Source organism: Wyeomyia smithii, chromosome 2 (genome assembly GCF_029784165.1).
Source record: "Wyeomyia smithii strain HCP4-BCI-WySm-NY-G18 chromosome 2, ASM2978416v1, whole genome shotgun sequence".
NCBI lineage: Eukaryota > Metazoa > Arthropoda > Insecta > Diptera > Culicidae > Wyeomyia > Wyeomyia smithii.
The window spans coordinates 16,219,965-16,246,520 of record NC_073695.1 but is presented as its reverse complement, the minus strand read 5'-3'; the positions used below and the strand labels follow the sequence as shown (position 1 = coordinate 16,246,520).

Genomic DNA, 26,556 nt, shown 5'->3' with positions numbered 1-26,556 from the left:
TCCGTATGACCTCACACGGAATGTCGATTGGAAGTTATACGAGGAAATGATTTCAGAAGCGGTCGATTCGATTCAACATCATCCACCACTTGAAGAATACAACCTCCTCGCGGGCTTGGTTCTCGACGCCGCGTTGCAAGCCCAAATGAAGAAATATCCCGGCGTAACGATTAAAGAACGGCCTCCCACTCCGTGGTGGGACCAAGAGTGCTCCGATGTCTACACGCAAAGATCCGACGCGTTTTTGGCCTACCAGAAGGGAGGTATACCTGGCGACTATTTACGGTATTCGGAGCTTGATACCAAGCTTAAAAGCTTGGCTAAAGCAAAGAAACGCGGATATTGGCGTCGGTTCGTGAACGAGACGTCGAGGGAGACATCGACGAGCACTTTTTGGAACACAGCCCGAAAAATGCGGAATCGCGTAACGGTCAACGAAAGCGAGGAGTCTTCAAGTAGATGGATATTTAATTTTGCCAGGAAAGTATGTCCGGACTCTGTTCCTGAGCAAAATATTGTTCGTGATGCGTCTCCGCAAAATATTGTTCGTGATGCGTCTCCGGGCCACGACGCGATAGAATCACCTTTTACGATGGCAGAATTTTCAGTTGCCCTCCTGTCCTGTAACAATAACGCGCCTGGGTTAGATAGAATCAAATTCAACTTGTTGAAGAATCTACCCGGCAATGCCAAGAGGCGCTTGTTGAACTTGTTCAATAAGTTCCTGGAGCAAAACATTGTACCGCAGGGTTGGAGGCAAGTGAAGGTGATCGCCATCCAAAAATCAGGGAAACCAGCTTCTGATCACAACTCTTATAGGCCGATTGCAATGCTATCCTTTTATCCGGAAATTGATAAAAAAAATGATACTCCGTCGTTTAGACCATTGGGTCGAATCAAATGGTCTACTATCAGATACTCAATTTGGCTTCCGCCGCGCCAAAGGGACGAATGATTGTCTTGCGTTGCTTTCAACAGATATTCAGCTGGCGTATGCTCGCAAAGAACAAATGGCGTCTGCGTTCTTGAACATTAAGGGGGCTTTTGATTCCGTTTCTATTGACATTCTTTCGGGTAAACTTCACCGACAAGGATTTTCTCCAATTTAAAACAATTTTTTGCACAATTTGCTGTCCGAAAAGCACATGCATTTTACGCACGGCGATTTGGCAACTTTTCGCATTAGCTACATGGGTCTTCCCCAGGGCTCATGTTTAAGCCCCCTTCTTTACAACTTTTATGTAAATGACATCGACGAATGTCTGGCAAATTCATGCACGATAAGACAACTTGCAGACGACAGTGTAATCTCTGTTACAGGAGCCAAAGCTGCCGATTTGCAAGGACCATTGCAAGATACCTTGGACAATTTGTCTGCTTGGGCTTTACAGCTAGGTATCGAATTCTCTCCGGAGAAGACTGAGATAGTAGTTTTTTCTAGGAAGCATGAACCTGCTCAGCTTCAAACACAATTAATGGGTAAAACGATTTCTCAGGTTTTGGTACACAAATATCTTGGTATCTGGTTCGACTCTAAAGGCACCTGGGGTTGTCACGTGAGGTATCTGATGAAAAAATGTCAACAAAGAGTGAATTTTCTTCGTACAATAACCGGACAATGGTGGGGAGCCCACCCAGGAGACCTTATAAGGCTTTACCAAACAACGATACTGTCTGTTATTGAGTACGGGTGTTTCTGCTTCCGCTCCGCAGCAAACACACATTTGATCAAACTGGAGCGAATACAATATCGTTGTTTGCGTATCGCCTTAGGTTGCATGCAATCGACCCATACGATGAGTTTGGAGGTCTTAGCTGGAGTACTACCATTGAAAAACCGCTTTTGGAGCCTGTCTTCTCGTATTCTTATCAAATGTGAGGTCTTGAACCGTCCCGTGATTGAAAATTTTGAAAGGTTAATCGAACTTAATTCTCAAACCCGTTTTATGACATTGTATTTCCATCACATGTCCCAAAATATTAACCCTTCTTCGAATATTCCAAATCGTGTCGACTTATCAAATACTTCTGATTCTACTGTGTTTTTCGATACATCCATGATAGAAGGAACTCGTGGAATCCCGGATCATTTACGCGTGCAGCAGATCCCCAAAATTTTTTCCAATAAATATCGAAACATCAACTGCAACAATATGTTCTACACTGACGGATCACTTCTTGATGGGTCCACTGGCTTCGGTTTTTTCAATAACAATTTAACCGTCTCCCATAAACTTGATAATCCTGCTTCTGTTTACGTCGCATAATTAGCTGCAATTCAGTACACCCTAGGGATTATCGAAAAAATGCCCAAGGACCATTATTTCATCTTTACGGACAGTCTCAGTTCCATTGAGGCTCTCCGATCGATGAAAGATGTTAAGCACTCTCCGTATTACCTGGGGAAAATACGGGAACATCTGAGTGCTTTATCCAAAAAATCGTATCAGATTACCTTAGCGTGGGTCCCTTCTCACTGCTCGATACCGGGCAATGAGAAAGCTGACTCTTTGGCTAAGGTGGGCGCAGCAAACGGTGAAATTTATGAAAGACCAATTGCCTTTAATGAATTTTTCGCATTTGTACGTCAGAATACGATCATCAGTTGGCAAAATTCTTGGACCAAGGGGGAACTGGGAAGGTGGTTACATTCCATTATCCCCAAGGTATCGACGAACCCGTGGTTCAAGGGGTTGGATGTAGGTCGGGATTTCATTTGCGTGATGTCCCGGCTTATGTCCAATCACTATAGATATGACGCGCATCTCCATCGTATTGGGCTCGGGGTAGATGGTATCTGTGCCTGTGGTGAAGGTTATCACGACATAGAGCACGTTGTTTGGTCATGCCCTGTACACCGTGACGCCAGGTCTAAATTAATAGCTTCCCTGCAGGCCGAAAGTAGGCAGCCGACTGTTCCTGTTCGTGATGTCTTGGCGAGCCGTGACCTATCCTACATGTCCCTTATATACGTTTTCCTGAAATCCATCCACGCCCCAGTTTAATCATATTCTCTTCCGCCTACATCCAACCAAACGACAAGAACACGTTAAGACCCCGGATCCGGAAACAGCAACTAGACCCGCACGATACTCTCAGGTCCCGAGGGAGATAACCCAATATGCCAGTCCGTAATATCTTGGCCCAGCAGCGGAACATATGCAATATGCTGCTTACCTATGGCGATGGAAAACCATCAAACAACAAATCAGTGCTTTTAATGCAAAACATTCTAGCTTTAAGCTAGATTTAGTTTCAGCTCGTAGTCGGCAGCGAGGACAAAAAATTTGCTTTTAGTTAATAAGATACTTTAGGAAGTAAGCTACCAGATATAATTGGCGCCGTTAAACATTAAATTGTATTTGTGCCGTGTCAAATAAATTATAGATGAAGAAAAAAAAAAGAATTCTCTCAACTAATCTAGTTGATCGAGACCGCTATTAGTCCTCCAGGCTAGCTTGCGATATTGTTGTTGTTGAGCGAAGTCCGTTTGCTGGGCACTGGCGAACAAAAGACATCATTCGGGACAAGTCTTGCTCCACTCGGGCATATGAGGTGGAAATGCTACTCGAGAAGGAGGAGTAGGATTCCTACTGAGCCCAAGGGGCACATGCGGGTCCCTGTTGAAGAGGGAACCAATTCACCAGATTTAGAACACGGGTTAGAAGCCTTGCTGCAATCCAGTGCTGTTCGCCTCATACTTCAATATTAACAGCAAAACATTCTATTAATCGAGAAAGATCACCACAATGGTCAAGACTCATCAAATGAACATGTAACTTACCTACTGAGACGAAAAGTTTCTGTCGAATGTTTCACTGACACAGAAAACGAAACAGTAACGTTAGGAATAAAAACCTTCTTATTCTGGAACATTAATGGGAAGAACTTCTTTCCTCAAACTGACTAAAATCATCTTGTAAGCTACTTTTTATAAGGAACTATTATTGTTATTGTAATGTTAGAAAACGCGAAACCGAATTCCATCAATAATTCACATCGACAAAGTGTCAAATATGTCGGTCAAATATTCACCAGCACGGACAACAACAAGTCCGATGGTTGTGCTAAACTCTTCATCAATAAAAAACTATTAATACATCATCGTGACTCATACTGCATTTCAAAATTCCTCCTCCACCATTCAAGGTCACGCTCGACTCCAGTATTAAATAATCAGAATGAGATAGCAAAATGCATGTGCTAGCCTGTTACGCGATTTTTGTTTTCGATTATTTCACAACTAGGAGGACTTTTTCGACAGTCCGGTCATTTTTTCGCTCGCGTCCCACAACCACCGGGCAGTTTCCTCGTTGCGTGCCTCCTTACCCGGTTTCACCTGACGGCAGTCGCTGCAAACGAAAACGATATCAGATGCACAGTTATCGTACAATAGCAACGCTAACTTACGCGTAATATTTGCCGGTTTCCTTAGCCAATTCATCGTCCAGAGCGGTGTAGATCGTTGTTTGCGCTCCAGAACGTGGGGTTTTAAACATCATACGCATAATGGATCTCACCAAAGTGCTAATAAAAGCGAAAATTTTAATGCGTGATATAGACCTATAGTAAGAACTGCACTTTATACTTACGTGTCTAGTAAGAAAAATAATGACCCCAGATGACGCTGTAAATCTGTGTAGACCGCACCGGGGTGAACCTGTTGGTGGAATAATTTCACGATAGACATAAAATTTTACGACTCCGACAAATTCAAAACCCTACCGCATAAGTGGTCACGCCCGTTCCTTCCAAACGCTTGGCCAACTCCTTTGTAAAGAGAACGTTGGCCAGCTTGCTCTGGTTGTAGGCACCGATTTTGCTGTACGATTTTTCGCTGTTCAAGTCCTTCCGATTGATTTTACCGTAATAGTGGGCGAGACTTGACAGATTTATTATGCGACTCGGAGCGGAAGCCTTCAACCGATCCAGCAGTAGGTTTGTCAGCAGGAAATGACCCAAATGATTCACGCCGAGCTGCATCTCAAATCCGTCCTTAGTGAGTTCCTTCGGACAGGCCATAACTCCGGCATTGTTGATCAGTATATCCAACCGTGACTCTTCCGCTAGAAATCTAAAAATAAACGCCCCATTAGATTTTCTACGATTGTGACTCACCACCAAAAATACTTACTTCTTAGCGAAATTTCTCACCGATTCCAGCGAGCAAAGATCCAACTCTCGTACGTGGATATTGGTTTGACTGGTTTCTGATATTAGGTCACTTTTAGCTTGGTTTGCCTTTTCCAGCGACCGGCACGCAATGTAGACTTTTCCACCTCGCTTCAGCAAATCCTTGGCTGTTTCCTTTCCGATACCGGTATTCGCACCGGTTATCAGAATTACTTTTCCCTCACAGGTTGTAGGCTTCTCGAACTGAGCACCCTGCAAATATGTTCTAAGCGAAGAGGAGTCCCGGTTTAGATTCATCCTGTTCATGTTCTAATTGCGCACTATTTCTTACCTCAACAATTTAAAGCCCACGAAGGCAACCACCGACAGTACGGTGAGACATATGAAGCAAGCCATTTCTTACGGCTAGCGGAGTAATTGATGACTTGCAGAAAAAAGAGTTTTTCAAAACGTTCCAAAGCGATCCGACACTGTTCAGAACCGAGGAAGCACTGAACCGTTCTGCCGATGGCGCATCACTATATGACTAGAAGCGCCAAAAAAAAATTCGAACACTTGGTGTGATTAGTCGCGCGTATGTCGATCCAAGTAAAGCGACGCCAGTGGATGGATACGGATAGGCTAGAGGCTTTATGCTGTTTTGCATCTTATCTACCGGTGATAAGATTGGACTTCGACCAGTTGTATTAACATTAACTGTGTTGTGATTTTCAGTCGATCATGTTTTGTTCGCAGCTAATTTTATATTCAAAGATAATTGTTATTATTCTATTGCTTTTTTTTTTTGGGACTTACACTACTCAAGCTCGATTAAAATTTCTTTTTCTATTTTCGCCTTCAGGAGCGTTTCTTGGCTGCTTTGATCGATTGATTTAGAATCAATTTTAATTTTTAACCACTTTTCTGTTCCGCCCTCTCTAGTATGTAAAAGCATCTCTACTAATTCTGCGAAAAGTTAAATATTACTAGTAGGTATTTCCTTATTTTGCATTATTTTAGACCATCAAAGAAATCTTTTAGTCAATGACCTGGGTGCTCTCTGAAGATCGCAGCACGCCGCGACGACGACGAGAAGCAACTTTTTTCACGTGATAATTTTTCACTGGAAAAACAGTTTTCTCAATAGTAGTAATTTGTTCTTTTTTGTGAAATTTGTTCAATGTGTATTGTTGACACTGTGTAAGTTGCACTCAGCTGCTAGTCCAATCGTTGCAACGATGAAGTCGGAAGAACAGAAGAGGCGTAGAGAAATTTTGCGCACATACCTCGAAAATCCAATCATGCAATCAGCAGGAAGCTGGTAATGGTTCAATCTACGGCAATCCGCGTTTTAAATCGGTGCAACGAGCGTTCGACCATCGACTGGAAGAAAAAAAGTGGCCAAAATGGATCTCCGTGTAGTGTAAAGGATCACATGCGAGTAGGGTATTTGTTCCATTGTTCATCTCATTAAGCAGATATTCACGAATCATTGAACAAATAACCAAATTACCCTTACATGCTTTTGTGGAATCGCCCAGCATTGGAAATTCAGTAAACTTAGCTAGATTCATCCTGAATTTTGAGAAACAAACCATTTTTCACAACGCTTCCATATTCATCTCAAAACCTAAATCACGACTCAATTATTCATCTCACGACGCCCCCATATTCGTCACACTGTTAATCATGAATGAATTACACTTTTATGGATGAACGTAGTCGGAAACCGTCTCAGTATGTTACCTAGGTGTCCGCTGTACTTGTTTACGTGCAAAATTGGTAACCTAGGTAATCACTGCAGTGCTGTCGATTTATGTCAATTATGTCGGAATAATTCAACATTTTCAGTATGACTTTTGGTATTAACAGACACTGATTTGGCAAATTTTGATTATCTTCAACGCAGTGATAACAGATGAAAATATATACAGTTGAAATTTAGTATTTGCAAAAATTCATCTCATATATTTCTGCTAATTGAAGGTTGTTTTTGGAAATTTGAAGTATTTAAGTATTCTTAGTATAGTAGTGAGTGATTTTGTTTAGTGATTAAAATAAAAAGTGGTGTTGTATAAGGTGAATATATGGGCTGAGATGGGATATGGGAATAATGGAACATCCGATCAGTTCCGCTAGAGATGTGGCTACAAAACCGCATTTGAGTAAATTTTTTTTTTAAGGAGCGAAAAAACGTGAAGGTACACCTGCAAAGTTCTGAAGGCGCCGAATCGCAATGAACGGCAGAATAGAATAGAATTGCTTCGTTATGGATGAGGAGACATGTGTAAAAGCAGACTTCCGGGGCTCCAGTATTTCACCGCGCATCATAAATTCGAAGTTCTTCAGGACGTTAAAGAGCAGAAGGTGTCAAAGTTTGCGGATGTTGTCTTGGCTAGAGCATAGAACGTAAGAGGCTAGAGCTGGCCTATTGATACTTCTGTTGTTGGAAAGGTCTTGCATATATGATCAACATACGTTTTCTGAACACAAACATTTTACAACGATTGCTGACTTACAAAATATTTCTGCCACATTTCGCGACCAACGTTTACGTTTTTCATCATCGAAAGGTAAAATTACATATAAACAGGACCTCCGCAGTAAAAACAGCCAAGGAGAACGTGATGTCAATCCGGGAAGCGTTTCTAAACATGTTATCAAAGCATTATCTAACATTTTTAGTTCAAAAAGGTTTCAAAACTATTTAAAACTGAAACTGATCAAAGTTACTCCAAATAAGGAAAATTGAAACAACGACGAAAAACAAATGTTTTTAATGTTCAAGGTTTCCGAAGGGCTTTAAAAACTAACTTCTCAAGTTCTAAGGATGCCAGTACTGATTCTAAAAATATGAAACTCAGTTGTAAAATATATAAATACTCACGAAAAAGTGAAAAAAAATGATCGATGTTACCCCGTTTTACGGTGTTAGCAGAGTTCCCAGCCACCTTTCAGAAAAAAGATGCCATTGATGTGCGGCCTTTTCTGGGACCAAACGTCAGTTCATATCGCTAACTCGTAATAGGCAAGATTCGCACTCAGCTGCTCATATAAAATTCTCTTCCGCATTACTGAAGCCGTTGCAGGAAACCTGGTGAATCCCAGTGCGGTTTTCGAGCGGGACGATCTACAACAAACCAGCAGAGCAAATCAAAGCCTTGGTGCTACATTCCGTATCGGAATTCGACCTTCTGGTTTACTATACACTTCGCAGCCGACTGTTAAGTGTACAGGACAATTACGGAGCTAGCGCTACGATCCTACTGACACTAACAGTACCTCCCGAGCCGAGACTCGAACCTACGACGACTGGCTTGTTAGGCCAGCATCGTACCTCGAGACCAGCTGGGTGATACCAGACAACAAACCAGATAAGATAGAATTTTAAGAACACAGGTTGCAGACACATCGCACATTTAGAGACTTCAAGGCGACGTACGGTTCAGTAAGACGCGACGAGTTGTGGCAGATTACGCTTGAATATGGTTTCCTAACAAAACAGATTAACATTACCCGACGCGGCGCGAGACCAGACAAACAACACTTATTGTTCTTACAACATAAAAAACGCATTAAAATTTACCTTTTAGTCGACCGGTTTCGGGCTGCTACCGCCCATCTTCGGGACTTTGTCCAGACTAGTTGTTTTTCCATCTCCGTACGCTGTGGGCGTTCGGAGAGAGAAGGGATTTACTGCACTCTCAGTTTCGTCAGTTCGAATAAGCAGACGTACGACTCCCATGCACTCAATTGAGATGCTTTTCTAACGTTTTTTATTATGTCGTTTTCGTTTTTACGGTGTAGCTACCCCGCGGACTACACTTTGTCCTATCACTGTTTTTTTTTTTCATTTTCCGGACTATCCCGGACTACCGTGGAACGGGGTGAAATTGATTAATTTTTATAACAATTTCCAATTAAATAGTTTCATGTACATTTTTCCCGAAATAGTATAATTTTAAAACAAGTACTGGTATGTGCTCCAGCAAACCTCTATGGCTATTGGTGAAATTTCTATTGTCTACTTCATTAAATAAATTCGATAATTCTATAAGGTACTATGAGGTAAATTGAGGTGGAATTGATCACCATTGAAATCCATACATTCTTCTGGCAATGTGCTTTTTTTTCGATATGCCAAAGATAAATAATGATTTCTGTACTGAAAAATATGATTCACAGCTAGTTTGGAAACGAAAATAACGATATTTAAGGTTAAAATTTGTTTATTTTGGTTCACGACCTGCTTGTTGCTAAATTTGCTCTTATTTGATCGTCGTTAGACCGATTTCAATTCGGTCTGTTGCAAAAACTCAAAAACTAGCTCTAGAATTAAAATCTTTGTGGTTTCCTGTGAATTCATCAGTATTTCTTTAATGGTATGGAATGATCATTGTTGAAAATTACGTTTTTTGAGCTTTTATCGAGCTTTATTTTTTTTTATTCTCGCTTATTTTCCGTCGGTCTAGTTCCGCCACTGTTGTGGCCAATCACCGACGCCCAGGGAGGCGACTCCACACCCAGGACCCTAACTCACGACCCGTTTATTAACGGACCGGCGCCAACGGCTTTACTTCCTCATGCGATGGAAGGCGTGATCCCAGAGATTTTTCGCCTCAGAAAATCTCCCGGTGTCGGCTAGGATTGAATCTAGACCAGTTGGGTGGTTGTGAGTGGATCACGCCACCTCACAACCATCGACACCTATGTCGGCGGTGGGATTCGAACCCAGGCGTCGAGCGTGATTGGCGGAGACGTTACCAACCACACTAGGCCCCCGCTCTGATGGATGGATGCAGGGATTTTAAATAATTTAAAAAACAGGTTTTTGTTCAAATATTAATAATGAGTGATAATAACGGCGTTAACACATCAAATTTTATCGAACTTTACTCACTTCTCCAAATTTAACGTAATTAACCCTCAACTAAGATTACTTTAAGTAAATTCAATACTTTTTTTTTGTTATTTGGAAACTTGTCCGATCAAATTTGATTGAGTTATGACTGAGTTAGAAGAATTTCTCGAAAATATGAAAAATTGCACTGGGCATGCAAGGTTTAACTTTGACAGGTATGTGAATCATGCAAAAGTTGCGTTCAAGGACACGTTAACATTGCCTAGTGTTGTAAGAGCAATATCGTTTGATTAGTATTTTTTATCACGAATTTTCAGGTGATCAATTTCACCCCATGCCACGGTACCCTTTTTTGTCCCGGACAGTCCGCGAAAGAAACAGAGTGCAGTTTTGAAGACACCAACACATGCACACGTATGTGTCAAAAAAAAAAAGTGGCAAAATCGGTTTACTTTGATTATCGTTCTTCGCGTGTCAAACATCAGGTAGGATTTTATTTTGTCAAAACATTTGCGAAATGGAGGAACTTTTTAAGCGTTTGGAATCATCATCGTCCGAATCCGTATAGTACCACAAACGCGACCAAAAGACAATGGCGATAATGCCCAAAACAAAACAAGGTGACAGCTACCTCTGGTATTTCGCACACCATTGCAACTGCTCGAAAAGTGTTTTTTTTTTTCAGCTGCAAAATGTAGTCCGGGACGGTATAGCCCTGCCGTAAAAACGAATTTAGTTTCGCTCCTTTCCAATCGATCACGTGGTTGCAAATCGTTGCACGAGCAGCTACACTTGATTCACTAGTTTCTCCGTTCTCAACGGCAGCTTTGTGTTCTTTCAAGCGCACTTTAACCTTACGGCGAGTTTGTCCAATGTACACTGAAGGGCAATTTTTGCGAAGGAATCCTGTAAATGCCTGAATTCTCTTCTGGAGGAACCTTGTCCTTCATTGCACAGTGAATCACGTAATGTGTTATCACTTTTATGTACAACCTGAAGTACTTGCCGTTTCAGTGTTGCTTTGATCGGGTTGGTAACTTTGGGGTAGAACGGCAGGCTGACTCTCTTCATTTCTTCTCGTTCCGGTTGCAGCGTTGTTGACATTTGTCTATGTCGTTTGCGTCGGTGTTTTTGGAGGATTTTATTCACGAATCCTTCTTCGTAGCCATTTACTTCGGCCGCTTCGTGAATACGCTCTTTTTCTTCGGCAAACTCTGCGCGTTTCTTTTGGCAACGTCGGTCGAAGTTTCAACTTTTTCTCCGTTGAAAAAATGCACAAGTAGAAGTTCATGAAATTGTCGATATCGAAGATTTTATTGACATTGCGTCTACAGGAGGCTGATCCTCCCGATGGAGCTCTACGGTTACGAATCGTGGACGTGGGAGGAAGGCCGATCGGTGAGCGTTTGGGGTCTTCAAACGTAAAATTCTGCGATCAATACTTGGTAACAAGCTAGAAAATGGGGAACAGTGCAGGCGCATAGAGTTCTCCAGGCGCGTTTGTATTAGTGCGATGTATTCGATTTTTCTTTGTTAGCTGTAAGAATTTTTTGTCACCTGTGAGAACTATCATCGAAAAGAGAGAATAAAAATCTACTGAGTTTGATTCACACTCTCACAAATTTCAGTATACAGTGTAAAGCGGGCCGTGTCGTAGTGTTCGTGTGTTTTCGCTTGGAGAACTCTATGAGTCCAGAACTGTACGAAGTATACGAACACGCTGAAATTGTCGTGCTGGAAGGTTACAGCAATATTCCCGGTAATTTAACAGCCTCACCTTGTATAACTCAGTTATTTTTCTCCTCTCAGATTTTTTCGCATTTGCAGCAATCATGATCCGCCATATGCGGAAAATAATAATTTTAGGGTGCGAAATTAAAGAAAAGTTGAATGAAGATCAAAAAATAATAATCAGTGCTGAGGATATTCGCTTTTAAGATATTCAAAAGCGGTGATTTTAGCCTTCCATTTGTCGATAATTTATTATTCATGCAAACGTTGACATCTTCTTCTTCTCTACTATATAAAAATGGAATTCCGTAACGCTTGATCTTATTGATATTATTCCCTCCGTCTCTGTGGTGTACAGTAATCATCATCATTTGAAATCGTTTTAAATCAGAAAAATAAGCGGTGACATAAAGGTTTTTTAACCGGAAAATGTTCGCTGATGTTCAGGAAAGACATTTGGTGAAAAATAATTAGTATCTGATTACTACAATTTGAGATATTATTCACAAAATTATGACTTTTCAAGTTGAATTTACCTCTAAAACAAAATTCAAAGCGATGACATGTGATTCTTTTTTCATGAAAATGTTTGTTAATGTTCAGGAAAGACATTTGAGGAAAAATAATTAGTATCTGATTACTAAAACTTGAGATATCATTCACAAAACTACGTAAAACATGCAAAATTGTAACTTTTTATTCTGAATTTACCTCTAAATCAAAATTCGGAGCGATGACATGAGATTCTTTTTTCATTAAAATGATTGTTAATGTTCAAGAAAGACATTTGAGGAAGAATAAATAATAGCTGATTACTAAAATTTGAGATATTATTCACAAAACTACGGGAAAAAAGCAAAATTATGACTTTTTAAGCTGAATTTGCGTCTAAATCAAAATTCAAAGCAATGACATGTGGTTTTTTATGCGTTAATATGTATGTAATGTTAAGGAAAGACATTCGAGAAAAAAAATTAGTATCTGATTACTAAAACTTGAGATTTATTCACAAAATTACGTAAAACATGCAAAACTGTGACTTTTTGTGCTAAATTTACTTCTAAACCAAAATTCAGAGCGATGACATGAGATCCTTTTTTCATTAAAATGTTTGTTAATGTTCAGGAAAGACATTCAAGGATAAATAATTAATAGCTAATTACTAAAACTTGAAATATTATTCACAAAACTACGTAAGACATGCAAAATTGTGACTTTTTATGCTCAATTCGTCTCCAAATCAAAACTCAAAGAGAAGACATGTGATTTTTTTTCATTAAAAAGTTCGTTGATGTTCAAGAAAAACATTCGAGTAAAAATAACAGGTATTTGATTACTACAATTCGAGATAATAATCACCAAACTACGTGAAACATGCGAAAACATGACTTTTCATACTGAATTTGCCTCTAAATCAAAATTCGAATCTATGATCTGTGATTTTTTTTAAGATGAAATTAAGGAAAAATAAATAAAATTAAGTACCTGATCATTTGAAATTTAAATAATTTTAATAAACCTACGTGAAAAATGCAAAACCAAGATTTTTAGGCTTAATTTGTCTCTAAAACATAATTCAAAGCGATGACATGTGATTTTTTTTAAATGAATTGTTCGTTCATGTTCAGGAATGGCATTTGAGGAGAAATGTTGGGTATCTGACTACTGAAAATGTAGATATTATTCACAAAACTAAGTAAAACGTGCAAAATCATGAATATTCATTTGCCTGCAAATGAAAATTCATAGCTATGATATGTGATTGTTTTCCAAAAAAATGTTAGTTAATGTTCAGGAAAGATATTTGAGAAAAAATAACACGTATCTTATTGCTAAAAGCTGACATATTACTCAAAAAACTACGTATGTTCGAAGCATTTTTGAAGATGATTTTCTGCATGCAAAGAAACACCTTAAAATTCTCTCTGTGATTTTTTTTTTAAAACATATAATACATGCAAAACTTTGACTTTTTAAGCATAAGCTCAAGTCGCATCTAAATAAAAATTCAAAACGATGACATGTGATTTTTCTTTCAATAAAATTTTCGTTGTTTCTTCAATATTTCCAAATATTTTTTTTTGAAGAAAAATCCATGTTTTGAATCAGTGCGAGTCGAGCATAAAAAATTTACATTTCTGATGTATTCGTAGATTTGTGAATAGTAACACATTACGGGATTCGATTTACTTTTTTACCTTTACCCAAACTAGATCTTGGAACATTTAGCTGGAGGAAAGGTCCCATTTCATTGGTTTGAACATAGATTAAGAGGCGACTTAAGCATTGAAAGTCATATTTTATTTTCTATATAATTTTGTGGATTAAAGCACAATTGTTAGTTATCAGAAAACCTTCACTTCCTCTCAGACGTGTTCCTTGGACACCAACAAACATTTTCGTTTTGAAAAAAATCACAAGCATCTCTTTAGATTTCATTATAGAGGAGAAATAAGCATGAATGGTCATGCTCAATTCTTCTTACCTACTCGAATTTCCTAAAAAGAGGTTTTACTGTAAACGATTGTCAAACAGCCTGAATATCACCCAGTATAGGTATATTCGAAACTGGGATGACTCCACACAACATTATCCAAAACGGCGGCTTCCGGCTTAAGAAAAATAACCTAAAGTGGTATTTGGCCAACCATTTCAATAATTCCGAAAGTGGAACTCCATACGTCGTTTGGAAATCCGATATGGCGACTTCCAGCTTATGTGTGTTCTGTTCTCTAAATATTGAAGTATTTTAAGTAAGTTGTGCTAAAGCAGTAATGAATTTAAAACCTTTGATCCCGAGCATCGCCGGGAACGTTCAACTAGTTCATGATAATAAACAATCAGTGAACACCACCCGGATAAACATCAACACCCATCGCGTAGTGATGGTTATCATTCTTTCCGTCTTCACAATTGTATTGATGTTAAACTTAGATGAAGATGCTGGAATGGCTTTTGAGAAGAAATGTTAGGTTGCTGATTACTGAAAATGTAGATTGTTGAATGTACACCCAGTTGCGAAGGGGGGGGTCCATCCAAACTCCAGTTGCGAAGGGGCGCAAGATTAGCCACGAAACGGCACGATAGCCGGTGATAGAATAAAACAATAGGCAGTAGAATCGTTAGCGTGCAGTTGAGAAGTCAAGAAGTGGAATTTCATCTGGAACGCATAGAGGCTGTTTGTTAGCGTCAAATTTGTGTCATCCCTTCAGACAGGAAAGCCGGACTGTAGTTTGTAACGTGAGTCTGTTGTTGAGAAACTAGATTTCGAGTTATTGGGAAAACCTTTACTGTGTGGAATCATTTCTCCGAACCGGAGGGTCGACGCAACATTCTCGAAATTTACTTTGATTATGGAAACAACCTACAAGTACCCGTGCTGTGACGGTGATGAGCAATGCGACGGCAGTGTTCAGTGCGAAAGATGTGAGGAATGGTACCATTTCGGATGCGCCGGTGTCGATGATTCTATTGCGGAGGAAGTCTGGTTCTGTACGACGTGCATCGGAGAGGATAGCTCAGCCCGTCAGTCATTGGGCGCACCAGGAAAGACAAAAATTCACCCGGTAGTGATCGAACATCAGCCGGCCGAAGGTGGTACTAATAAAGAGGTCGGTGAAATAGCAAGTAAGGAAAAAGCGTCAAAATCTCTTCGCATTAGTAGAGAAAGAGCACAGGATAATAGTGGCTGTAGCGAATCAGAGCAGGATGAGCAAATTTCGAATGATAATGAACCTCGACGTGAAATACACGAAAAGGTAGACGATAGGGTAAAAGCATTAACTGGTTTGATAGAGAAGTTGCGAAATAGTCAAAGTCAACCACTAACGTTTGCGAGCTCGAAGAGGAAAATCAACTTTGAATTCTAGAGCTGCAGCGAAAGCGGATTGTTAGGCGGAAGGAAGCGCTGGAAAAAAAGGTTGCAGTTAGAAAAGACGATCAACCAGATTGCCGAAGATGATTCGGACACAGCAGGTGAAGATGTAGATGGATCGATATGCAGTCTCGGGACGGTGCTGCCAGAGAAGCGATCTACAAGGAATCCAAATGCGGGTAAAATTGTTCCACGGAAACAACATACCGAGGACAGCAATCAGGATTAGTATGACCGATTTCTAAAACTTCTAGATGAACTGAATAACAGCAAGAGTTCGACATCAGCAAGCAAGAAACACACGACGAAAAGTTCGAAACGTTCCTCGAAGAATGGACGTCCGTCATTTGAAAAAGACGATGATAACCTGGAGTCTTCGATGGGCGAGAAAGACTCTGATGATGAAATTAAGGTGGAGGGACCAACTCGGCTTAAAATAGCGTCTCGACAAGTGTTTCCAAGAACCTTGCCCAAGTTTTACGGTGCAGCCGAAGAGTGGCCGGTATTTATTAGCGCCTACGAGCATGCAAATCAGTCATGTGGATTTACCAATGCTGAGAACCTGGTTCGGTTGCAAGAAGCCTTGAGGGGTAGAGCGTTGGAGACTGTTCGAAATCGCCTACTTTTGCCAGAGAACGTCCCATTGATTATAGAGAAGCTACGGAAAAGATTCGGCAACCCGGAAATTTTGTCGACTAGGTTGGCTAAGCGGATTCAACAGCTAGATGGACCAAGCTCGGAGAGCTTGGAGAGCGTAATTGAATTCGGTAGTGCTGTTGAAGAATTTAGTCAGCACCTTAAAGCGGCTGGATTAGTTGACCATCTTAAGAATCCGATTCTAATGCAGAGTCTAGTTCAAAAACTGCCAACGTATTATGCCATGGAGTGGGTAGACTATAAGCGCCGCGCTAAAACGGTGGATTTGGAGCCGTTTGGGGCGTTTATGGAAGGTCTCGTGGAAAAGGCGTTGGAGGCAACATTTGAAAAGACTGATTTAGATGGAAAGGTGAAAGGGAAAGAGAAGCCGAAGTTGAAGGCCTTCGTTCACGCCACAGATGTGGGAAACCAAGAGAGTCAGCGAAACCAAAAGGAAGCTAAAAAAGGGTTAGAGCAAAAGTCGTCAAATCAGCAGCGACAACGAGAATATAACTGTTCAGTCTGTCAGAAACCGGGGCACTATGGAAGAAGCTGTCAGGAATTCTTGAAGCAGAGCGTTGAAGAGCGGTGGAAAACTGTAAAGCGATTGAACCTGTGTCCACTTTGTCTGTACGACCACGGACAGAGATCTTGTCGGATTAGAATGCGCTGTAAAGAAGATGGTTGTCTTGAGCAGCATAACACTTTGCTACATTCGAGTGGAAGTGCTGCGCAAATCCGAGCGCAGTGTAACAGTCATCGGGAGAAGGGTCGTGCAGTACTGTTCAGAATGGCTCCAGTAACGCTGCACCACGGTAGGAAGGCGGTTGACGTTCCCGCTTTGATCGACGAAGGATCATCCATAACTATGGTAGATAGTGAAGTGGTCGAATTGTTGGGAGCAGATGGACCAGTGGAACCCCTGCAGATGTGCTGGACGAATGGTGTGCAACGTACGGAGAATCAGTCGAAAAAGGTGAAATTAGAAATTTCAGCCAAAGATTCACCATATCGCTATGACTTGTCGGAAGTTCGTACTGTGTCAAGATTGGATTTACCAGTACAACAGGTAGATGCCAGAGAGCTGAAACAGCGGTTTGATTATTTGAAGGACATACGACTTCCCAGTTACAAAATAGCTGCACCAAAAGTGCTAATTGGAATCGACAATGCTCATTTGATCGCTCCACTGGAATCCCGACATGGAGATTCTGGTGAGCCTGTAGCAGTTCGTTGCAATCTTGGCTGGATGGTGTACGGGCCGAGACCGAGTGTCTCCAGTAGCGTGAACTTCCTGGGTCATCGTCGATGCATGTGTGAGAAGTGCAGTATAGCAGATCAAAGGCTAGACGAAGCCTTGAAGCAACAGTATGATTTGGAGGAAGTCGGAAATCCGGCAATTCGGTTAGAGTCCAACGAAGATCGTAGAGCGCGTGAAATCCTGGAAACTACAACAAAGAGAAATGGAGAACGGTTTGAAACTGGACTACTCTGGAGGAGAGATGATGTGTGTCTTCCAGAAAGCTTCGATATGGCTATGAAACGCTTGCGTAGTTTGGAAGCTCGGATAAACCGTAACCCCGGAGTGCGAGAAAATTTGGAAAACCAGCTGGAAGAGTATGTCACGAAAGGTTACGCTCATCGTATCACCAAGCGCGAATTAGAAGAGACACCGCGGGGAAAGGAGTGGTATCTGCCACTGAACTATGTGGTACATCAGAAGAAGCCAGACAAGGTACGATTAGTGTGGGACGCAGCAGCGAAAGCTCACGGAGTCTCGCTTAATGATTGCCTGTTGAGAGGGCCAGATATGGTAACCTCATTGCCAACGGTGATAAATGGGTTTCGTGAGAAACATATCGCGTTCGGAGGTGACATCAGAGAAATGTATCACCAAGTGAAGATTCGTTCGAAAGATCAACAAGCTCAGCGTTTTCTGCTCCCAGGCCCCGATGGAGATGTACAAATCTACGTTATGGATGTTGTAATCTTTGGTGCAAGCTGCTCGCCGTGCTCTGCCCAGTACGTTAAAAATTTGAATGCGTGAGAGCATTCTGAGGTGTATCCGGAAGCTGCAAATGCGATCGTTCGAAAACACTACGTTGACGACTACTTCGACAGCACTGAAACTGAAGCAAAGGCGGTCAAGCTGGCGAAAGAAGTTAGGAAAGTGCACGCGAATTGAGGTTTCGAGATACGAAACTGGGTCAGTAACTCTGAAAAGTTTCTAGAGGCGCTAGGAAAGTCGAGAAATGAGCTGAAGCCACTAGAAGCGAACAAATCGAGTGAGACGGAACGGGTCTTAGGGATGTTATGGGACCCTAAAGGCGATAATTTTATATTCTCGACAGCGATTCGGTCGGACCTCCAGCCATATATTCAAGAGGGTGCTTGGCCCACGAAACGGATAGTGCTAAAATGTATTGCGAGCATATTCGATCCGAAACAATTCTTGGCACCGCTCCTGATACAAGGTCGAATTTTCATGCAGGACTTGTGGCGTAGCGGCATAGGTTGGGACGACAAGGTCACGAAACCTCATTACGAAAGGTGGATACAGTGGACGCGGTTATTCTATCTAATTGAAGCGATTAAAGTTCCGCGATGTTATCTTGGTGGACTGAGTTCGACTGCATATGAGTCGGTGCAGTTGCATGTATTCACTGATGCTGGAGAGGCAGCCTACGGATGTGTTGCCTATTTTAGATTTGAACAAGCGGGGGTCGTTCACTGCGCGTTCGTGGAGGCAAAGGCGAAAGTAGCACCATTGGAGTATCTTTCTACACCACGCATGGAATTAGAAGCAGCTACTCGCGGCGCAAGTTTGGTGAAGACAATTTGTGAAGGTCATTCCTTCCCAATTTCAAAACGGTATCTGTGGTGCGATTCAGACACTGTGGTGTCGTGGGTTAAATCCGATCAACGAAAGTTTAAACCATTCGTAGCGCACCGGATAGGTAAGATCCTGAGCTTAACAAACCCTGAAGAGTGGCGATGGGTAGGAACAAAAGAAAATCCCGCAGATGATTTTACAAAGTGGGGTAAGGAAACAGAGATAAAGTCGCGTAGTCGATGGTTCCTGGGACCAGAATTTCTGTATCAAGATGAATCAAAGTAGCCAAAACAGAAACGTTCCATGGTGGAAAACACGGAAGAACTTCGCGCAAGTGTGCTGTTGCATCACATATCGTTGCCTGGAATCACGCTGCAACAAGGAAGTTGGTCATGCATTACCATCGACAATATGGCCATGGTAGTAGAGAAACAGTTGTCAATGAGCTTCGGCAGCGCTACTATATTCCATGCGTACGCGCGTTAGTCGATCAAGTAATGCGTGAGTGCATGTGGTGTAAGGTTCGCAAATCGAAACCTACTGTACCCAGAATGGCACCACTACCAGGACAGCGTTTAGCGGCAAGACTCGATCCGTTTTCGAACGTAGGAATTGATATTTCGGCCCGATAGAAGTGAGTGTAGGGCGAAGGAAGGAAAAACGATGGGTTGCACTTTTCACGTGTTTAACCGTTCGTGCCGTGCATCTGGAGGTGGCGTACAGCTTAACAACGGAGTCGTGCAAAATGGCGATTAGAAGAATTGTAAAACGGCGTGGCAGCCCAATAGAGATCTTTTCTAACAATGGCACGAATTTTGTCGGAGCCAATAGAGAGTTGTTGAAAGAAATCAATATTGCATGCGCCGACACATTCACTGGAGCGAAAACTCGATGGTCATTCAACCCCCCTTCGGCGCCACACATGGGAGGCGCGTGGGAGAGGATGGTACGCTCAGTAAAGGAAGCGATGGATATCTTTATTGACGGGCAGAAGCTGACGGATGAGGTATTGCATACAGCTTTGATTGAAGCTGAAAACTTAATTAACTCTCGACCAATCACTTATGTGTCGACTAATGTTAAGGAAGATAAAGAGGCATTGACACCGAATCACTTCTTGCGTGGCCGTTCATCGGTAGAATGTTTGCCATCGAGGAACCCGGAAAGCTTACCTGAGACGCTGCGGAGTAGCTACAGTAAAGCTCAACAGCTAGCAGACGGTTTTTGGGAGCGTTGGCAGCATGAGTACCTGCCGACATTGAACAAACGATCAAAATGGTTTGTAGACCAGAGAAACGTGGCGATCGGGGATTTAGTATTTGTTGCTGATGGAGAGAAGCGAGGAATAGTGACGAAGGTGCTAGCTGGTACTGATGGAAGAATTCGTTCTGCTTCCGTAAGGACTAGTAGAGGCGAGAAACTTCGGCCAGTGTCAAGGCTGGCAGTCTTGGAAGTGGAGATGGAGCAGAGTAAACCAGTACTGCCGCCGAGTGCAGCAGTGACAGGGTTTACGGGCGAGGGTATGTTGAATGTACACCCAGTTGCGAAGGGGGGGTCCATCCAAACTCCAGTTGCGAAGGGGCGCAAGATTAGCCACGAAACGGCACGATAGCCAGTGATAGAATAAAACAATAGGCAGTAGAATCGTTAGCGTGCAGTTGAGAAGTCAAGAAGTGGAATTTCATCTGGAACGCTTAGAGGCTGTTTGTTAGCGTCAAATTTGTGTCATCCCTTTAGACAGGAAAGCCGGACTGTAGTTTGTAACGTGAGTCTGTTGTTGAGAAACTAAATTTCGAGTTATTGGGAAAACCTTTACTGTGTGGAATCATTTCTCCGAACCGAAGGGTCGAAGCAACAGTAGATATTATTCACAAAACTAAGTAAAACGTGCAAAATCATGAACATTCATTTGCCTGCAAATGAAAATTCAAAGCTATGATATGTGATTGTTTTCCAATAAAATGTTAGTTAATGTTCAGGATAGATATTTGAGAAAAAATAACACGTATCTTATTGCTAAAAGCTGACATATTACTCAAAAAACTACGTATGTTCGAAGCAATTTGAAGATGATTTTCTGCATGCAAAGAAACACCTTAAAATTCTCTCTGTGATTTTTTTTTAAAACATATAATACATGCAAAACTTTGACTTTTTAAGCATAAGCTCAAGTCGCATCTAAATAAAAATTCAAAACGATGACATGTGATTTTTCTTTCAATAAAATTTTCGTTGTGTCTTCAATATTTCCAAATATTTTTTTGAAGAAAAATCCATGTTTTGAATCAGTGCGAGTCGAGCATAAAAAATTTACATTTCTGATGTATTCGTAGATTTGTTAATAGTAACACATTACGGGATTCGATTTACTTTTTTACCTTTACCCAAACTAGATCTTGGAACATTTAGCTGGAGGAAAGGTCCCATTTCATCGGTTTGAACATAGATTAAGAGGCGATTTAGGCATTGAAAGTCATTTTTTGTTTTCTATAAAATTTTGTGGATTAAAGCACAATTGTTAGTTATCAGAAAACATTCACTTCTTCTCAGACGTGTTCCTTGGACACCAACAAACATTTTCGTTTTGAAAAAAAATCACAAGCATCTTTTTAGATTTCATTATAGAGGAGAAATAAGCATGAATGGTCATGCTCAATTCTTCTTACTTACTCGAATTTCCTAAAAAGAGGTTTTACTGTAAACGATTGTCAAACAGTCTGAATATCACCCAGTATAGGTATATTCGAAACTGGGATGACTCCACACAACATTATCCAAAACGGCGGCTTCCGGCTTAAGAAAAATAACCTAAAGTGGTATTTGGCCAACCATTTCAATAATTCCGAAAGTGGAACTCCATACGTCGTTTGGAAATCCGATATGGCGACTTCCAGTTTATGTGTGTTCTGTTCTCTAAATATTGAAGTATTTTAAGTAAGTTGTGCTGAAGCAGTAATGAACTATAAAAAATGATTCTTAAATTTAAAACCTTTGATCCCGAGCATCGCCGGGAACGTTCAACTAGTTCATGATAATAAACAATCAGTGAACACCACCCGGATAAACATCAACACCCATCGCGTAGTGATGGTTATCATTCTTTCCGTCTTCACAATTGTATTGATGTTAAACTTAGATATCAGAAATGAAAATCATTCTAAAATAGTGAAGAACGATAATATTTCATTAGACAATTTATACTGTACCGTGTAGTGTACATCGCCTGAACAGGAAAATCAGCGATACAGAAGCTGTTCCACCGGAAGGATTTCATTATGGACACTGAGTACCTTTTTCGGCGGAAAATTTTGATTTTTTTGATCTTCTTCAACTTTTCTTTCATTTACAGGGTGTTCAACAAGTTCGAATACACGTTAAAAATGTGTTAAAAAATGAAAGGACAAGATATTCTCTTCTGAGTCATTTCTATCGAGCCAATGTATATTAAGAATCTTAAGGACATATGTATTTATGACTGTGCTGTGACGAGCTTGATACATCGATATTAATTTGTTATCGTTATTGATTTGTGATTAGTGTCGATTACATTGCAGCACGGAAATTAAGTTTACTATCGATTAGCATCCGTACAATCTATCGTGAATTCTCCAGCATCTTCATCTGGGTACGGCAGGCATGTAAAATCTAATACACTTAAGTCGCATTTCACGTGACCAGCCATATATATGTGCATTCGAATCGGAGGCACTTGAGGCAGGTCATTTGGCCTGAAAGCTCTATCCATCAAACAATCATATAAAGAATATAATAATTCGAGTGTGGCAAATTTCGTGATTTAGATTACATTTGATGATTTTTGGGCGCGGTTTCCTCTACTAGAGTGTTTATCAGGCCACGACGAAACATAAAAAACCCATATGTCCAATGAACTCCGACAGAATATAAACCTCCCGCTGAATGCACCTGGAATTATATTCTCAATCAAAAGGAAAGCTTAAAGTTATTAACGCATTTATATATCAGTGACACACTCTTCACGCGTTGCCTGGTAGTAAATATGAGAAACTTTCGAAAAAAGTGCCCATGTGTCGCTTCTTCGCGCAAACGATGAATTACCGTAACAAACTTATTGTGGATTATGTTGCTCTATCGGCTAGCCCTGCTGCCTTCTCGGTTGTCTTGACTGTTTTGCATTCTCATTCAGTCGTGATAACGAGAACACTAAGGCCACAGGCTGAGGAACACTCACTCGGAGATGTATTAAGTCGGAATAGCAACAACAACAAAAAATCGCGAATCGTTACTTACCGTCAAAGCTTCATAGTGCGCTAAGTTCATGTACTAATTAGTAAGCTAAAGCAGTTTGCTGTCCGTCACAGTGGAGTGGCGCCTTCAACGTGTACTGAAAGACGAACATCGTTTAATAGCTTAGTTTAACTTTGCACCTGGCCGAGGACGCACCTGCAGGGGGAGCTCAAACCAAAGATGTTTAATCTTGCTTATATCGGCGTCTTTTCGCTGCTTGGCTACGTGGGTTTCCGATTATTCAGGTGCGCAGTGGAATCATTTCTCGTTGTAAAATTAATTAACCTCTATTCGATCGTTGCTCGCCAGATTGTTCATCGAGGGCGGTCAATTTCGTAAGGCAACGCGCTGCGACGGGAAAGTGATAGTGATAACTGGGGCGAACACGGGCATCGGTAAGGAAACGGCCAAAGAGCTGCTGCTACGTGGTGGAAAGGTTTACATCGCCTGCCGCTCGCTGGAAAAGGCAAACCAAGCCCGGCTAGAACTGGCGGCGGAAACTGGTTCGAGTAATGTTCACGTTCGCGAGTTAGATCTGTCGTCGCTGGAGTCGGTGCGAAAATTTGCCGCTGGGTAATGTTCTTATCGTTTATTTGTGGACAAGTTGTCCGTGCTGTTTGGCAACACCCGCTCAGAATTTAGTGAAACTTTGTGAGTTGGGTGACATCGGAAGTTCAAGCTTTACATACTCAAACAAAATCTAGACAATTTTTTTTAAATTCCTTTATTAATTTGCCGGTAACAGCATAAGAATTTCACTTGCAATTTGGTTTTATTTTACTGTTTGGTGGAAAGTGCTGAATGTCTGATTTAATAAAGTGTTCTTGTAAACGTTTCTTTCGGAAGAAAAGCGATACGTTATTTAAGAGTCCATAGGACTCGCCACAATCTACAAAAAGAGAGCATAACGGACTGATTGAATTTTTATCAGGCGTTTTGATTTAATTTCGATATTCAATTAATGCTAACGGTACTTAAGTGTATTGATACAAGCACAAACTCGCAACTTTAATTAGAAATTGAAGTAAATGCAATGATTGGAAAACAGTGGAAACTTTAAACTACGTTATCAACGTCTAGCAACAAATTTTCGGAAAGAAAATTCACAAACATGTAATCATTGTACAATGTTTAACCAAACTCACAAAATTTCCTCGGAGTCTACGATGGTGCTGCTAATGGCTGACTGAACTAGACCCCCTAAACAAACCATTCGCTACAGCTTCTTGGCAGAGGAGACACGCTTGGATATTCTGATCAACAATGCCGGAGTGATGGCCTGCCCGAAGGGCCTAACCAAAGACGGCTTCGAACAGCAACTGGGTGTCAATCATTTGGGTCATTTTCTGCTGACCAACTTACTGCTGGATCGACTGAAGGCGTCCAGTCCGAGTCGGATCGTGAACCTGTCCAGCTTGGCCCACCAGTACGGATCGATTAACAAGCGTGATTTGAACAGTGAAAAATCCTACAACCAAGTGACAGCTTACTGTCAGAGCAAGCTGGCAAATGTCCTGTTCACGAGAGAGTTGGCCAAACGCTTGGAAGGCACCGGAGTGACAACCTATGCGGTGAGTTCCGTTATAGTAATGTTAAGTATCAAATAAGATTTTTATTTTTATTCAGGTTCACCCAGGAACTGTAAACACTGAGCTCCCGCGGCATATGGGAACATTTTTCTTCCTTTTTGAGCAGTAAGTATGGAGGAGACTTTTGTGTAAGACGCCCTAATTCATACAGTACCTTCTACCAGCAATTTCGTAAAGCCTTTCCTGAGAGTAGCTTTCAAAACACCGCGGTCAGGAGCCCAGACCACCTTGTATACAGCATTGGATGAAGAATTGGCCAACCAAAGTGGGAAATATTATGCGTGAGTATAATTTACCTTAATCGGGAGCTCTGACAGATAGATTTCTGTTTCAGTGACTGTCGCGAAACTGTTCCCAGTAAAGCAGCCAGGGACGACGAAACTGCCAGCTGGTTGTGGGATATTAGTGAAAAAATGACCGGATTGGCCGGAAAATCTTCCTAACAACTTTCAAGTTTCAGATAACAGTTTATTATAATTAGTGTAAGGCATTTACGTTGTTAATAAACGTTACAAAATACAGCCAACAGTACAATGTGTCAATTACCTTCGAGTTCATATTACATTCACCGCCTTCGGTCAAGGCTTATGGCACATACTTCTTCGTCAATTATTATCCGATTACGCTGTTTAGAACGATGACAGCGTTCTCACGTGCACGTGAAACGTCATCCGCCATTTGCGCCGACTAGCGGTCTGTCAACAAGTGACGGCGTAACCACGGCAACACGGCAGGTTGTGTATTTTTTTCTCTTACTAATTTGCATTGTTTGATCGAAAGCAGACTAGAATTGTACCTTTACTTGTTCAGTTCATAGCTGCGTGCTGAGGGGAGGGGGAGAGAGTAATTTGAAAGCTCAACCTTTGAAGCAAATACCTAGAGTAGTGAGGGGCAAAAGTACGCACTTAATTGTTTTTACAACAGAACTCTTGCAAACAATCATTATAAAATTCGGTCTTGTTTCCAAGCGGTACATGAACCTTTTGTCTTTAAAATGTATTACCAGAGTTTTTCGAATTTTGTTTGTAGCATGAGAATTCCACTTATTGAAGAAATACTCAAATGCCAACTTTTACCCAGCATGCGGGGCAAAAGTACGCAGTTAACGGGGCAAACGTTCGCACTGTATGAACATTGTATTTATTTTACTATCCTCAATAAAGTTAATTGTTTTTTTTTTTGCTAGTTTTGCACTTATTCTTTCTAGTTGCGTTAGAGCGGTGCCCCGAAACAATTTTCTTATTTCCGGAAATCCAGTTTTCTGGGGATATGTTCCGAAACTTAGAAACTTTATGAATATTTGAACAGAATCTTACAATTATAGGTTCAAATGTCATAAAATTACTTTCACAGGCCGGGTTTTGAGTGTTTTTTTGTGATATGCCCCGAAAATGGACCATCCGGAATAGATTCCACTGAGGCTTCTAGAGACCCGAATACGACCCAGATGCCATACTAGATTCCAAAATAGCGACTTCTGGTTTCCGCAAAACAACCATAAATAATTGAATACCACCCGACATGGGTATTTCTGGAAATTCACCAAATACCACCCCATATGAGTTATTTCGGATTCGGAATAATGTCAAGAGACCTGAAAACGATTCCAGATGCCATCTTGAATTCCAAGATGGTGACTTCCGGTTTCCAGAAC

At 41.2% G+C, this 26,556-nt stretch overlaps 4 protein-coding genes across 4 annotated transcripts; 3 read left to right on the top strand and 1 right to left on the bottom strand.

Moving 5' to 3' along the window:
* Positions 1–3,941: 3,941 nt before the first annotated feature.
* On the bottom strand, positions 3,942–5,784 carry LOC129722616 (retinol dehydrogenase 13-like). Its single transcript, XM_055676213.1, has 6 exons — positions 5,465–5,784; positions 5,135–5,398; positions 4,726–5,074; positions 4,593–4,660; positions 4,411–4,527; positions 3,942–4,352 (listed from the first exon to the last, which is right to left on the bottom strand). Exons 1-6 carry the CDS (start codon positions 5,527–5,529, stop codon positions 4,244–4,246), a joined length of 972 nt encoding a protein of 323 aa, XP_055532188.1. The 5' UTR covers positions 5,530–5,784; the 3' UTR covers positions 3,942–4,243.
* Positions 5,785–15,057: 9,273 nt separating this feature from the next.
* LOC129725877 (uncharacterized) lies at positions 15,058–18,261 on the top strand. The gene is made up of 3 exons (XM_055682244.1): positions 15,058–15,474; positions 15,574–15,757; positions 15,833–18,261. The coding sequence occupies exons 1-3, from the start codon at positions 15,058–15,060 to the stop codon at positions 18,259–18,261; spliced, it is 3,030 nt and encodes a 1,009-aa protein (XP_055538219.1).
* Positions 18,262–19,792: 1,531 nt separating this feature from the next.
* LOC129725871 (uncharacterized) lies at positions 19,793–20,659 on the top strand. Its single transcript, XM_055682224.1, has one exon. It carries the CDS (start codon positions 19,793–19,795, stop codon positions 20,657–20,659), a length of 867 nt encoding a protein of 288 aa, XP_055538199.1.
* A 2,453-nt stretch (positions 20,660–23,112) lies between these two features.
* LOC129722340 (retinol dehydrogenase 12-like) lies at positions 23,113–25,430 on the top strand. The gene is made up of 6 exons (XM_055675709.1): positions 23,113–23,558; positions 23,623–23,886; positions 24,536–24,884; positions 24,940–25,007; positions 25,067–25,183; positions 25,237–25,430. The coding sequence occupies exons 1-6, from the start codon at positions 23,494–23,496 to the stop codon at positions 25,343–25,345; spliced, it is 972 nt and encodes a 323-aa protein (XP_055531684.1). The 5' UTR covers positions 23,113–23,493; the 3' UTR covers positions 25,346–25,430.
* Positions 25,431–26,556: the final 1,126 nt, after the last annotated feature.